General features: G+C 34.7%; 1 protein-coding gene across 1 annotated transcript in view; it reads left to right on the top strand.

Annotated features, from left to right (window-relative positions):
- Positions 1-317: 317 nt before the first annotated feature.
- LOC129230337 (partitioning defective 3 homolog B-like) overlaps positions 318-12,833 on the top strand; it is a 159,559-nt gene continuing 147,043 nt past the window's right edge. The window contains exon 1 of the mRNA XM_054864769.1: positions 318-437. Coding sequence (XP_054720744.1) covers positions 318-437 — 120 coding nt within the window. The remainder of the gene's footprint in view (positions 438-12,833) is intronic.

Here is a 12,833-nt window from a genome sequence, read left to right as displayed (position 1 = left end):
ATTGCAAAGGAATTTCGGTTCCATTTTCTCCCCATGGGAGAGTGATAAAGCCTCAATTCAAGCTTGAAGTATATTCATTTCTACATCCCAGTTTGTTTATTTGTTCTGCTTTCGTTCTCGGAGAGCAGTTTGGTTAGAGATTCGCCGGAGGCACTTTTTCGATTTTTCTTCTGAAAGGATTTCCGTTGATGCGCGAAACTGCGACCGGAGCTATGTGAAGGAATACTTCGGAATGTTCTCTTTTAGGTGAATCTCTGATGAGGGGGAGGGGCGAAAGGATGATTTTATGACGTCACAAGTAGGAAGTTAAAGCCGAGATGAAAGTGACAGTGAACTTCGGTTCTGTTCGCGTCATAGTGCCATGTGGAAAAGGAGATCTTCCAGTGAAGCAGCTCATGGACCTAGCCATCACACGGTATAAGAAAGCTACTGGAAAGGTAAGACTTTTGAAAAATGTTTTTTTTTTCTCTCTTAATTAATGTGAAATAGGTGCCATACTGCAAAGAGAACTTTAATTTTCAAATAATAATAATAATAAAGGTAATATTGCTGATAAAACTTCGAAATTTCTCTTGTTCGCGATTTCAGGAGATTTATTAATTTAGAAAATGTTATGGAACAAGCAATACTGCGAAGAGGAGTGGAAGCTGGCTCTCAGATAGGGATCGGGATTTTGCATTTTACGGGAAGTAAAGGAAACTATCTTTGCTGGCAGATATTTTTCCTTTCCCCCCCAAGCTTTTAACTAGGTTGATTGACAGTTTTGACAACAAAGCATTCAGAATACAGCCCAAACTATCGCGACTAATAATAATCGACAATTTTATCTAGTAGCAGATGATGTACTGAATCAAGGATCAAAGACGCATGAGGGGATGGTAGGGAGAAGGAATATTGTCAACCTCTCCCAGAACATATGACCGCAAGCCTTATCTGCAAATCTTTTTGTGAAACATAAGGATTGTCCTTGGAACATTGTTGAGTTTGTCTTGTCATTTAGAACAGCGTTTCTCAATCTTATGTAACCCGCGGACTTGTAAACAATTCTGAGTGGACAGTGAGGAAGTTTCTTTTTCTTTTTTTATTTTTTCTCAAAAAATAATTACTTGGCACTCAAGAACTGTTACTTAACTTTTAGAGATTTTTATCGTGATTTAAGTGTAATAATCCTTGTATGCAAAGAAAAGCAATTATTGTTTGAATAAACCTTTGAGAAAATTAGAATATTTTGTGAAGTAAGAGAAAAATCAAAGTAAAAAAATAGCATATACAAATATATAACTATTTTTTCATATATTTATTCATTATTTTTTCCAGTAAAGATATGTTTTTTTTTACATGAGTAGGTAAAAATCTCCAAGGACCAGCCAATGTTTTCCGTGGTCCGGCGTTGAGAATCACTGATCTAGACGTCCAGACAGTGAGAGAAAATTTTTTATGATGCATTTTCACCTTATCTTTCATTTTCAGCGACCTCAGAAATTTTATTTTAAAATTAATTTTAGTATTTTTTTTCACTCGTTTTCTTAATGAAGGGTTTGATGATTTTGACGCTGTGGGTATTTTTTGCTTATTATTTGATGTAGGAAGTTTTTTTTTCAGAGAAAAAGCTCAGAGGAGGGGGGGGGGGGGAGGTAACCCCTTTAGAACCCTCGTTAGAAGCCCTTTTGCTAATCCTACATCATAGTTGGTATGTTAATGTGTTACTAAGTAGCACATTACTTGGAAATTTTGCACGACTCTCTCCCTCACCAAGAGAAAACTTCGTGGGTAGAGGCAGAAAAAAATTCTGACTACGCTAATGATATAACTACATAGAAGATGCTTAAATTTGATATGTAAAATAAAATATTTTTTAAAACTGTTAAAAAGTGGTCTCTTAAAAAAAGTATACATATTACTTACCTTATTTCGTTACTGCTGGAAAGTGAGAATATTTAATCTCAATCGTTTGGCATTTTTATTCTGCATATGGCATACTGCATGAATTGGAATGTTCGTATTTGCAAATATAAGTTGAAGAAATTTAAGAAGGGAACTACGATACCGCACTATTTTTAAAAAAAAAGGCCTGTTTAACAATTCATAGACCTTTTTTTTTTTTTTTTTTTGAGAATTTTAAATTAAAAATAAACATTCATAAAACAAGTAGAGGGAGGAGGGATACGTTGGACCGTGGGACACGTTGGACCGGTCTCAATCATTTTAATGCTATTAATATTTTTTATTTTATTTTATGACCAACCAATAGCACCTACGTTCCTACAAATCCTGTAATGAAATCACATGGTACAGTTATATTGAACAAATTTTATTCCAGAAAGTGTTATTTTAGCAGTCCTGAGTAATTTTCAGAAAACTAACTACTTTTTTTTTAATGGTTTTCATCAAGATTGCGGGAAAAAAAATTGAATTCCTTTCTTAAAATAAGTTTCTTTAGTTCGATATATTTGGCAATTTTTTCATTTTTTGTCAAAAAGAAAAAAGTTATGACATCACTTTTTCAGACCAAGAAGTTGGGATAGGTTGGTGCACTCTTTGTGGGGCACGTTGAACCCAACCAATCTACCTTACAAAGTTTAATAGTATTTATCACTAAAATTATAACAAATGTTGTTTGAGTTATGCGGTCCAGCGTGCTCCACCTGTGGGGCACGTTGGTCCACTTTACGAGGTTCCGTTAAAAAATTAATATAAAACAAGTTTATCAATTCAACACTTCCAAAAAAATCTGTGGTGTTTTGTTGAGAAGTGTTTATTGAAACTTATTCTAGAAAATCAAACTAATCATCAAATTTTTTGATGAGATAAAAAATGATAAGTAAAAAAGCGATCCAACGTGCCCCACCTCCCCTTACCGTTGAGTTAAAAAAGCTTTTTCATTTTTATCTAACTCCGATGAACTTATACGAAGTATACGTTGAAAATCGCGTCCGAATTGGACGAATATGGTTTTGATAAGTTCAGCTATGGAGCTTGACAATATTTACCTGTTTTTGGAGTGCTTAGTGAAAAGAGGGCGTGTTATTGTGACACAGATTTCGACTGGAATGCTTTAGCAAAACTACCATGGAAGAAACTCAGCGCCAATTACCATTCTTTATTACCCCCAAAAAGATGTTAACATTGTCAAGGTCATAGTTCAATTAATCAAAGTCATACTTCACAGGGATTCTCAACCGCTGGTCCGGCGGAAAACTTTGACCTCTTCTCAGTTTTTACCTATCAGCATTTATTTATTTTTTAAAGCAGCAATGATAAAATTTTCTGCGATATTTTTCGCATTTAAGGCTGTAATTTTAGAGTCCATGATTTTGTCTTTGAAAGTTCGTGACACTGGGGTGTGCTCACGTTTATCACTTGTTACACCTATTTATTTCTTAATTATTATTATTATTTTTTTTTTTTTTTGATAAAATCGAATTTTGTAATTTTTTGCAATATTTAGCAATTTCAATTTAAAGATGCATGTATACTTTTCAAAATAACTCTAAAAACTGTTTTTAATTTGAAAATAACTCGTGGTAAAAACATACTGTGAGTGAACAGTGAACAAATTAGTGATTTTTATTACCTAGAAACCTTTTTTTTTGGGGGGGGGGCACGAATTTTGTTAATCAATTTTACTGAACCGCGGCTCAAAAATAGTGCAGGAAACACTGCTTTACGCTATCTGAAGTGCACCAACTATGAATCAATATTAACAGAAGAAAATGAATGAATGAACCCCTCATGGAAACCTGTCCTTTCTTTTTCGTTAAAAACTTCATATTCTAAATTTTAGTTTTCCTTTTCAAGTGTCAAAAAATCGCATCTATTTGACATGATAAACCTTATAAACCTACTTTTTTCGGCTTGCAGCAAAGCCATACCCATAAAATGCATGTTTTGTGAAACCGTGCCGCCGCTCGGCCAACGATCATTTCGTTCTAATACATTGGTCTCATTTTTTTTAATGACGCTGCCAGCCTTTGTTTTCAGTCGACCGTAAAATGAAGCGAAATAAAGTTTTCAAATAATATCGATCTTATATCACGATATATTCTTATATTTATTTTTTTTTTTTTACTTTTTAGTCCAAGACGATTGAATGAAACTAAGTTTCCCTGATCGGTCTTAGTTGTTTACTTCTTCAATTGCACTGAAAATGGCACCAAGCCTTACTGTATGATATGGACCCTATTCATTTGGACCACCCTTTCAAATTCTGAGTTAATCCTTATTACCAAATTTGCCATTGATGTAGATAGGTGAAGATCAAAACTTAAATGAAACATATTTATTGAACAAAATAACACACATTTACACTCCTACATTCCACATACTTCAAATGTTTTTAATCTCACAATGACACTTAAAGCTAGAGCTCACACTGGTCCTATAGTTTTGAATTCCAGGGTCCGTCAATCAAACAGGCCCGTCAATTTAAATTTTCACAAAAAAAGGGGGAGGGGGAGGCACAGGCAATCACATCGCATTTTGTTCAAACTGTTTTCGAAAACCAACAAAAACTGCCCCCACATGAATGAAAATGCATTTATTTCGCTAAGCTAGAGGGAAACAAATGACGAGCTTGCAATTAAAGCTTGACCACGGGGAGATGGCGAATGACCTTGAAGCGAAACATTTACAAAACATTTTCTCCCCTGTTGTTTCGCTCAAAATGAATTTATTTTTTTACCTCGCTGTAGATTTTAGCCACTCTAAAGTTTCACTTCTGGGAGAAGATATGTAAAAAGTAATTCTATGAAAAGATGATTGATTTATAGATTTTACTTATATCCTAAAGAAAGGATAACCGTTCTCTCATATTAGTATTCAATATCTATAAATTCGCGTTTTTGCACCTTTATTGTAACTTATAATTTATTTGCTGTTCGTTGATAGCCGAATTGTATTTTTCCCGAACTGGAAATTTACTTTTTGGTTATTTTTGAACCAAAACTTTTATACTTCGTTCTTTTATTATTCTGACTTTTTGTTTTCATTTTTTCCAAACAGCAAGATTTTGAACTATTCCACGGAAAAAAGAACATGTTGACAGACGATAAATTTCACTAAAAAATAACAACTTAAAAAAGTAATTAACCAAATTTTGTTACTTAAGAGATCACTAACTTATGGGTTTTTCAATGAAATATTTTAGCTGTCATGTCCTGTAAAATGGCTGCTTTTCGGCGGAATGATTCTTTTTCATTTTTACTTTCTTCTATATCTAATATATAGAAGAAAGTATTGGATTCGTGCAAATTTTCGAATTTCGAATTTTGACGGATTCGAACATTTTGAGGTGTGCTGAGTCCATTTCGACTATTTTTGGAAAATGTCTGTCTGTCTGTGTGTATGTGTGTGTGTGTATGTGTGTCACGTCTGTGTGTGACCAGTTTTTTGTGGCCGCTCTACAGCAAAAACTACAGCATGAAATCGAACGAAATTTGATACACATATGTGCCCCTATGTGAACTTGTGCCCATTGGTTTTTGGCGCGAATTCCTCCACGGGGGGTAGAGCAATGGGACTTTTTTGAGTTTTGCGTGACTGCTATTCCCCAGGAAGTAATTGGCGGAATCAGACAAAATTTAGTCCATATGTTGTCCCTAACAGGTACAGATTCTGATTCAATTTTGGTGTCAATAGCTCAAACGGGGGTTGAGCTATAGAACGTTTTTTGCCGTCAATTGTGACTGCTGTATCTCAATAAATAATGAACGTAATCAAACAAAAATTTATCGACAAGTAGCCCTTAGAGGGTATAAGAAATGATTCTATTTTGGTGTCAACAAAGGGGGCGGCGCAATCGAACGTTCTTTTTTTTCCATTGTGAGTGCCATATCTCAAGAAGTAATGCTACGTTCTGGATGAAATTTGGAATAAATATGAATCCATATGTAAACAGGCGTTGGTTTAATTTTGGCGCCAATCGCTCCATGGGGGGCTGATTTTTTTTTTTATTTGTGTGAATAAAAATAGCTTTTTAATTGCAACAATAAGAAAGATAAATCGTAACAGACTGTCGTCTGCGTTCAGCTCGTGCTTTTAATTGCATGGAAATGATCCGAAATATTATCTCAATGATTTAAAATTTTTAACTGTTGCCATCTTGTGTCTGCTAACAGATAAATGTTTGTAATTATTTTAAGCAAGGCTTTTAAAATAATTTTCAATTTTCATTCTTTGCTTTGCTTTTGAGATAAATCAGGAATTGGGATGGTCATCAAGTTTTGGCATGTGTAATTTTGTTTTCGTTGGGAATATTGCTTCCTCGTTAAGCGTGGGGAGGGATCAGAATTATAAGAAAAATATATAGAAGAAGAAAGTTTCGTGATGGCCACAACATATTAGTTTCAGAAGTTTTACATCCCACAAAGTTTAATTATTCAGCGCCTCTCCTCCGCGGATGTTTATAGAAAATGATTCAGTCAAATCTTGTTGCAACAAATATACTAAGGTAACCAAATATCCGTTTCAACAATATGAATGTTCAGCCTCGACTTGATGGCCATTACATTACTTAAATTCCATTACAACGGGCAAAATTTGCGATCTTTTGCAGTTCCATGTTGCAGGATTCCACTATGTTTACTTTCAAGCTAGAACGCCAAATGTATATATTTTCGTAATAAATAAGTAATAAATGCACCCTTAGTTATGTCGCTCTTGTCGGGAGACCACAAAAACCGCGATGCAGCCGAGTTCATGAACAGTAACCATTTATTATTTAAGAATTTCGCTAAGCACGATATCAGGACGACTTTCTTGACAAGAAAAAATTAGTTCACAATTCAAAACTCCAAAGTTGCTGCAGCGAGTTAGGAGAAATAGAAAACACTAGTTTTGCTCATTTATTAAAAATAAAAATTTAGTTCTTCGGGAAACAGCGAAAAAAAAAAAAAAAAAACGCGCTGTATATTTCATTGCGTTGATTTTTCGTGCCTTAAATTTACTCGACTATCGAGTTTGTGATGACAAACAAAGGTCACTGCAAACCAATCAGCTTTCTCAGCTTCTTCAGATTTTATTTCTTGAAGAAAGTGTCAAGATTATCTGAATATTTTATCCTCTAAAAAGAGCCGCAGCGTTTTCTATTTCATCCACTTCCACCAAGATGACCAATTATATTCCTCGAGTTTCGCAGTGATTATTTTCTCGGGTCACGCTTTTCTCCTGAAAAGTTCGACGGCAAGTGAAAGAAAATGATGCCAAAGAAAAGAAGAAGAAAAAAAAAAAAAAACACGAAAATTGTAATCGTTTATGTATATGGAAGTTTTCGCCTCGTATAGGCATTTAAGGTCGAATTCCTTCCCGGAAATAGAATTTAAAAATCGGAGTTATCTTTGGGTTTCTGCTGGATGCATCTGAGACTTTTTTTCTTAAGTTTTTTTTGAGCAATCACGATTGCTAATTGTTTTCATTTGACCGTCCTTGATGTCCGGTTCCTTTTTCAACCCCATCGTCCTCTGCAGGTGCCTCATACACACTCACACACATACGCGCCTTTCCACACATACACATACGCCAACGTGCATGCACACAGGTCTACGCACACACACAAGCGTATACATACACAACTATACATACGTAACCGCCCAAGAGGAGGGGCAGGATCCGTTTCTAAAAACAAGCGAGTGGGGAAGTTACCAATGAGTGGGGTCGTGTCGCAACTCGTGATTGCGAAAATCATAATTTGAATTAAAAATTTAAGAATTCAAATTCATTTTGAAAATTTGAAAGGGATTTTATCTTTTTTTTTTTTAAATTTTTTTATTAATAAAACGTTAGCTTCATTTCACAATTGAAAATGAACCTTATTGAACCTTATCTTGCAAATTTATTTTGTTTTCCTCACTGATGCTTACACGGACATGGAATCCGGATACTCACAAATGAACACATCGGCCTTTTTATCTCTTTTCTTCACATCTAATCTCAGCGTGTTGTTGTACGAGCCAATGAAACAACAAAACAACGTTTATTTCTGTAAATTTACCACCCCCCCCCCAGATATTTTAAAACTTTTTTTTTCTAATGTTTTTTTATTCTCACAAACGTTATTTAATTTGCTTTTATTTACTTTGAAAAAATGTACAATCGAACTCGCCTATAACTAGCCCTGATTTACCGAGAACCGGGTTTAGCGAGGAAATCACAAATACACTTGATTATTACAATGTTAAGTTTATGGAAGCATAACTCGCTTTTAACGAGCAAACCCCGCTTAAAGCGATCAATACTTTTGCAATTCATAACATTCCTATTGACTTCCAGCTCAGCTTATTCTTTCTTGGTAAATTTTCTTTAACATTCCAAAGTGAATCAAAGTTAGTTATAAATCAGGAATCCTGAGAACAAGCGGGGACAGCACTTTTTTTAATTTGAGGAACAAATTAAAAAAATTACATGGCATATGTAAATATGTGTATTCCTCAAAAATAATAACATAAAAAAAAGTCATTCAGACAGTTCAATGCAAAGTAACCAACTTCCAACACAGTGATTAAAAATAAGATGGAGAAAAGTAACTATGATGAATTTTAGGATTTTTTTTTTTTTTTTTTTCATGAACTCGTTTTACGAGCACTCGGTTATAGCTTGTAAATATCGCGGTTTCTTATCCCTCGTCGTAAGGAGTTCGACTGTATTTATTTATTTCTACACATTTGCCCCTTCTTTGACTGGTTTTATCGAACATAATTTTACCTTAAATTCGGACGTTATTTTCTTAGCATAATTTAATTTATGTCACAAGGGATAAAATTAGGTAAACAAATTGAATGAATTGAAATCGTATGATGCTATTCGATATGGAATTCGCACTACTAAAACCCTATAGAAAATAAAAAGGGAGATTTTCCCGCATTCTTGCAGTAGTCAACATTCCTTGAAGTTGGGGTCCTTCGCTTCCGGTATTCGAGGAGGTCGTAAAACACACCCCTTCCCTCAAAGTACGATTTTCCTCGCAAGGTCACGAGACGACCTTGAAGAAAGTTCTAAGGATGCTCCTTTCTACAGGCAGGACAGGGCACGGATGCAACACAGATTGAAAATTTTTGAAGCTCGTTTCAATAAAGAACTTTGTTTTCCTCAAAACAACCTTGTTTTATCCAGACTGATTTAGAGCTGAGTGTCGTCTGAATTAGATTTCCGAAGGACTGGCTGAAACTAATAAATAGGTTATCTGGACCTAATTGTACCTATTTCCCCATATACCAACGCATAATAATAATAATTATTATTATTTATTTTTAATTTTGGAAGTATTAGTTTGAAAATAAAATATGAAACATGTTTTCTTTATTTCAAATAAAACTATTAAAAAAATGAAAATGATATAAAGTTTCTTTTCTCAACCAGTTCAGCGTTAGATGAGTAATTTTTAATTACTATTATTTTTTACAAACATATGCAACCAGATACATTTTTTCAATAACTCACTGTGATAATAAAAAACAAACATAAAACTGGTTTATAACAAAAAAATAAACAAATGTACACAAACAGTACAATTTTTCAAAACTTTATACGAAAATATATTAATTGAAAAGAAAACACAATTAGTAAATTTTGCAAATCAAATTGATATGCAACATTGATGTGCAAATGCTCTCAACACAAGCACAATGTATTAATGTTCAGTTGTTTATTTTCAATAGGTAGTAAAGTAAATTGATTTGTGGACATTTCAAATTCTAAGTAGCTTCTAAACTCTCTGTTTTTTCTAAATACTACTAGAGAACCGCCTTTCAAAGTATGACGGGTGAAAATTACTTCTACATTTGAACGAAGGAACGAAGCAATTACCTGTTTGATGATATTTTGATAGTTGAAATTTTTACCCTCTCTCCAGTGGATTAACCCTCATCTCCTGTTGATAGCGTTCATTGTTAACTACTTTTTCGAATCTTCATTCCCCTAAAATTACTGTCTTACCAGTAAAACAGTTAAGTTACCGGAATTGAGTTCAGCCATGTCACAATAAAGCATTTCACTGCATGTCAAACTTTACCAAAAAATAGCATCAAATTATCATGCTGCGGCGGGAATTTCATTGTTGATGACGCCAGGAGCGTTACTCGATCTTTCGCCATTATGGCACAGTGATGTTCGCATCAATTTTTCTGAAGGTATACTTCCAGTAATCCATTACGCACAATATGTGCATGCGATCATTTACATAAAATGTCATATTATGAAAATTTTTGGAGCTTGCTTGTTTAAAAAAAGTTTGAGAGTATACGGCGTACATATACCCTATAGGAACACCACTGATTGAGGATGAATACGAAAAAGTTTTAAAAAAGTCACTTTTTCTTTTAATTGTACTATCGAAACACTGGATTTTAACCTTCGATTCCCATACATCAATCATGTAATATTTAAAAGACATAAAAAGTCGAATTCATCTGATGTCAATTAATCATTATTCCTATTAGGAAAAAAATAATTAAAAAAAAGCCACTTTCACGGCTTGCAGTAGGACATTTATAGAACCCCAAAAGTCAAAATAACAAAAACCGGATTGGATGGAATCCCCCCCCCCCCCCTCCCCAGTCATCATTTCAGAAACGCAAGGCAAAGGTGAGCGAACATACAGAACTTTTCTTTGGAGACGGAAAAGAATACTTCAGGATTCTTGTCAAACTGAGAGATAAATGATAGTGACCTTTGGCAATGACTACCATTTTTCATACCTTATATGCAGCGCATGACTGAAAAAAGGTTCGCTCATAACTTTCATAAATTGGATGTGATTCAATCGGGGAAGAAAATAATAATAAAAAAAAACGGGATTGAAATATTGTTTGCTAAAACTGAACATAATGAATGAAATTTAAGTTAAAAATCTGTCAGAGTTGCTTTTCAGTAGGGGTGCCACCTGGAAGGGGGGGGGGGTCATGGCGCTGGCTGCGCCATTGAAATTTTTAGGGGGGGTTAGGGGTATTTCTCCCTTTTGTAGGGGTCTTTGCGATTTGGGAGGAGTGCGTCCTTGCTTTGAGAAATGTGGGCACCCCTGTTTTAAGAGCGCCCCGATGGGAGATCACGAAAGGTCACCATGACCTCCCAAACATTTCCTTATTTGGCAAATTTTGTGTGACGATTCGGAAACATTGTCATAATTCGGCAAAATTTGGAGCTCCATTCGGAAAAATTATCGAAATTCGGCAAAATTTGGAGCTTTAGTCGGCGAAATTATTATCATTCGACGGAAATTGGTGTTCCATTTAGCAAAATTATCATCATTCAGCACAATTTGGAGTTCTGTTCTGCAAATCGAAAATTTATTTTTGCCCTCCCAAAAATTTGAGTTTGGTTGCTTTCCATTTTTCATTAAATTGGAAACAGTGTCAGAAATAAAAGTTTAAATCTAGGTTTCATGATGGCGTCAAAAAAAAATTTTTCTAGGTGACACCGTCAGCATTGCCTTCAACATTGTATTCCCTCTTCCTCTCATTCCATCTTCGTTCTTCAGGCAATTGAATTCAAAACTTATAAAACTATTACTCTTCTGCAGCAAAAAAGAAAATTACTGAATTTATTTCTTTTTTAATTGACCACCATCATTTTCTTTTTGGATAAGTTTTAACATTTCAATACTATTAGCTGCATTTTTTAAAATTATAATTATTATTATTATTATCATTTTTTATTTTGGCATTAAGGTGTCAGCGTCAGAACGAACAATCTAAGGGGCCATTATATGAATCCAAATATTAAAAAAAGTACATATATTAAACGCACTGCTGATATGAATTGTTGTCTGCTACACACTGGCAAAATCATATTTATGAAACGTACCGGAAAAAAAAAAGATTTTTAAAAACAAAACTGATTGCATTTAAAAATGATTTTTCTCCTTGCTCCTTCGGACCAATCACGGGACTTATTACAATGAATCGGGAAAGAAAAGTTTGCATGTTATCGAAAACTTCGATGAGCTGTGAGCTCTCGAGAACTGCCATGCAAATTAAGCCTTCCACAAAAAAAGAAATATTATTGAGATTCAATTAAAGATACACAAGTATGCAGCACATGTACGATTTTGAGACGTAATCATTTGACCTACGACTGATACTCTAAAGTATTTCAGTACCATTTTATCCGAATTATAATCAAATGTGTGGCTGGTATTATGCCCCAGAGAGATGGCGGATGAACTAGAAGCTCTAACAGAACACTTAATTTTCTAGTTAGGCAGCATCAGCGAGAACGCGCAAAAGTAAAAACTTCAGTGGTTGTGCGTTCTGGCTGATCCTACAATAACAAAATGAAGAATTATATTTCCGCTTCCAGTCATACGTCATCTCTATGTGGCATAATTTCGAAACTAGGGATTCTCAACCTGGCGGATCGGTTCCTTTCTTTTGGAAACGCGCCTGACATGCTTTAATAATAATGTGCTCAAAACATAAAGTTCTATATTTTCAATTAATAACCAGCTGTGGTTTCAAATTCCGCGGTTTTCGGTTATACTACTTGTAACCACGTAAGGCGGGCAGTTATGGTGGTGAGGGGTGGGGGATTTCACTTCAGTGTTCAAGTGGGGCGAAAAAGCTTGAAAAGTTGAGTAAAAACACCCATTACAAACCATAACATTCTCAATCTGGTGGATCGGTTCCTTTCTTTTGGAAACGCGCCCAACATGTTCTAATAATAACGTGCTCCAAATAAAGTTGTATAGAAATATTGAATTATGTGTACGAACTTATCTATATTTTCAATGAATTACCAACTGTGGTTTCAAATTCCATGGTTTTCGATTGTACTACTTGTAACCACATATGGCAGTCAATGGTGACGGTGTGTGGGGTGATGGGGTGATCTCACTTCAGTGTTCA

The sequence above is a fragment of the Uloborus diversus genome, chromosome 1 (genome assembly GCF_026930045.1).
Source record: "Uloborus diversus isolate 005 chromosome 1, Udiv.v.3.1, whole genome shotgun sequence".
Taxonomy (NCBI): domain Eukaryota; kingdom Metazoa; phylum Arthropoda; class Arachnida; order Araneae; family Uloboridae; genus Uloborus; species Uloborus diversus.
Note: the sequence above shows the minus strand (reverse complement) of the source record. Positions and strands in the feature narration are given on the sequence as shown.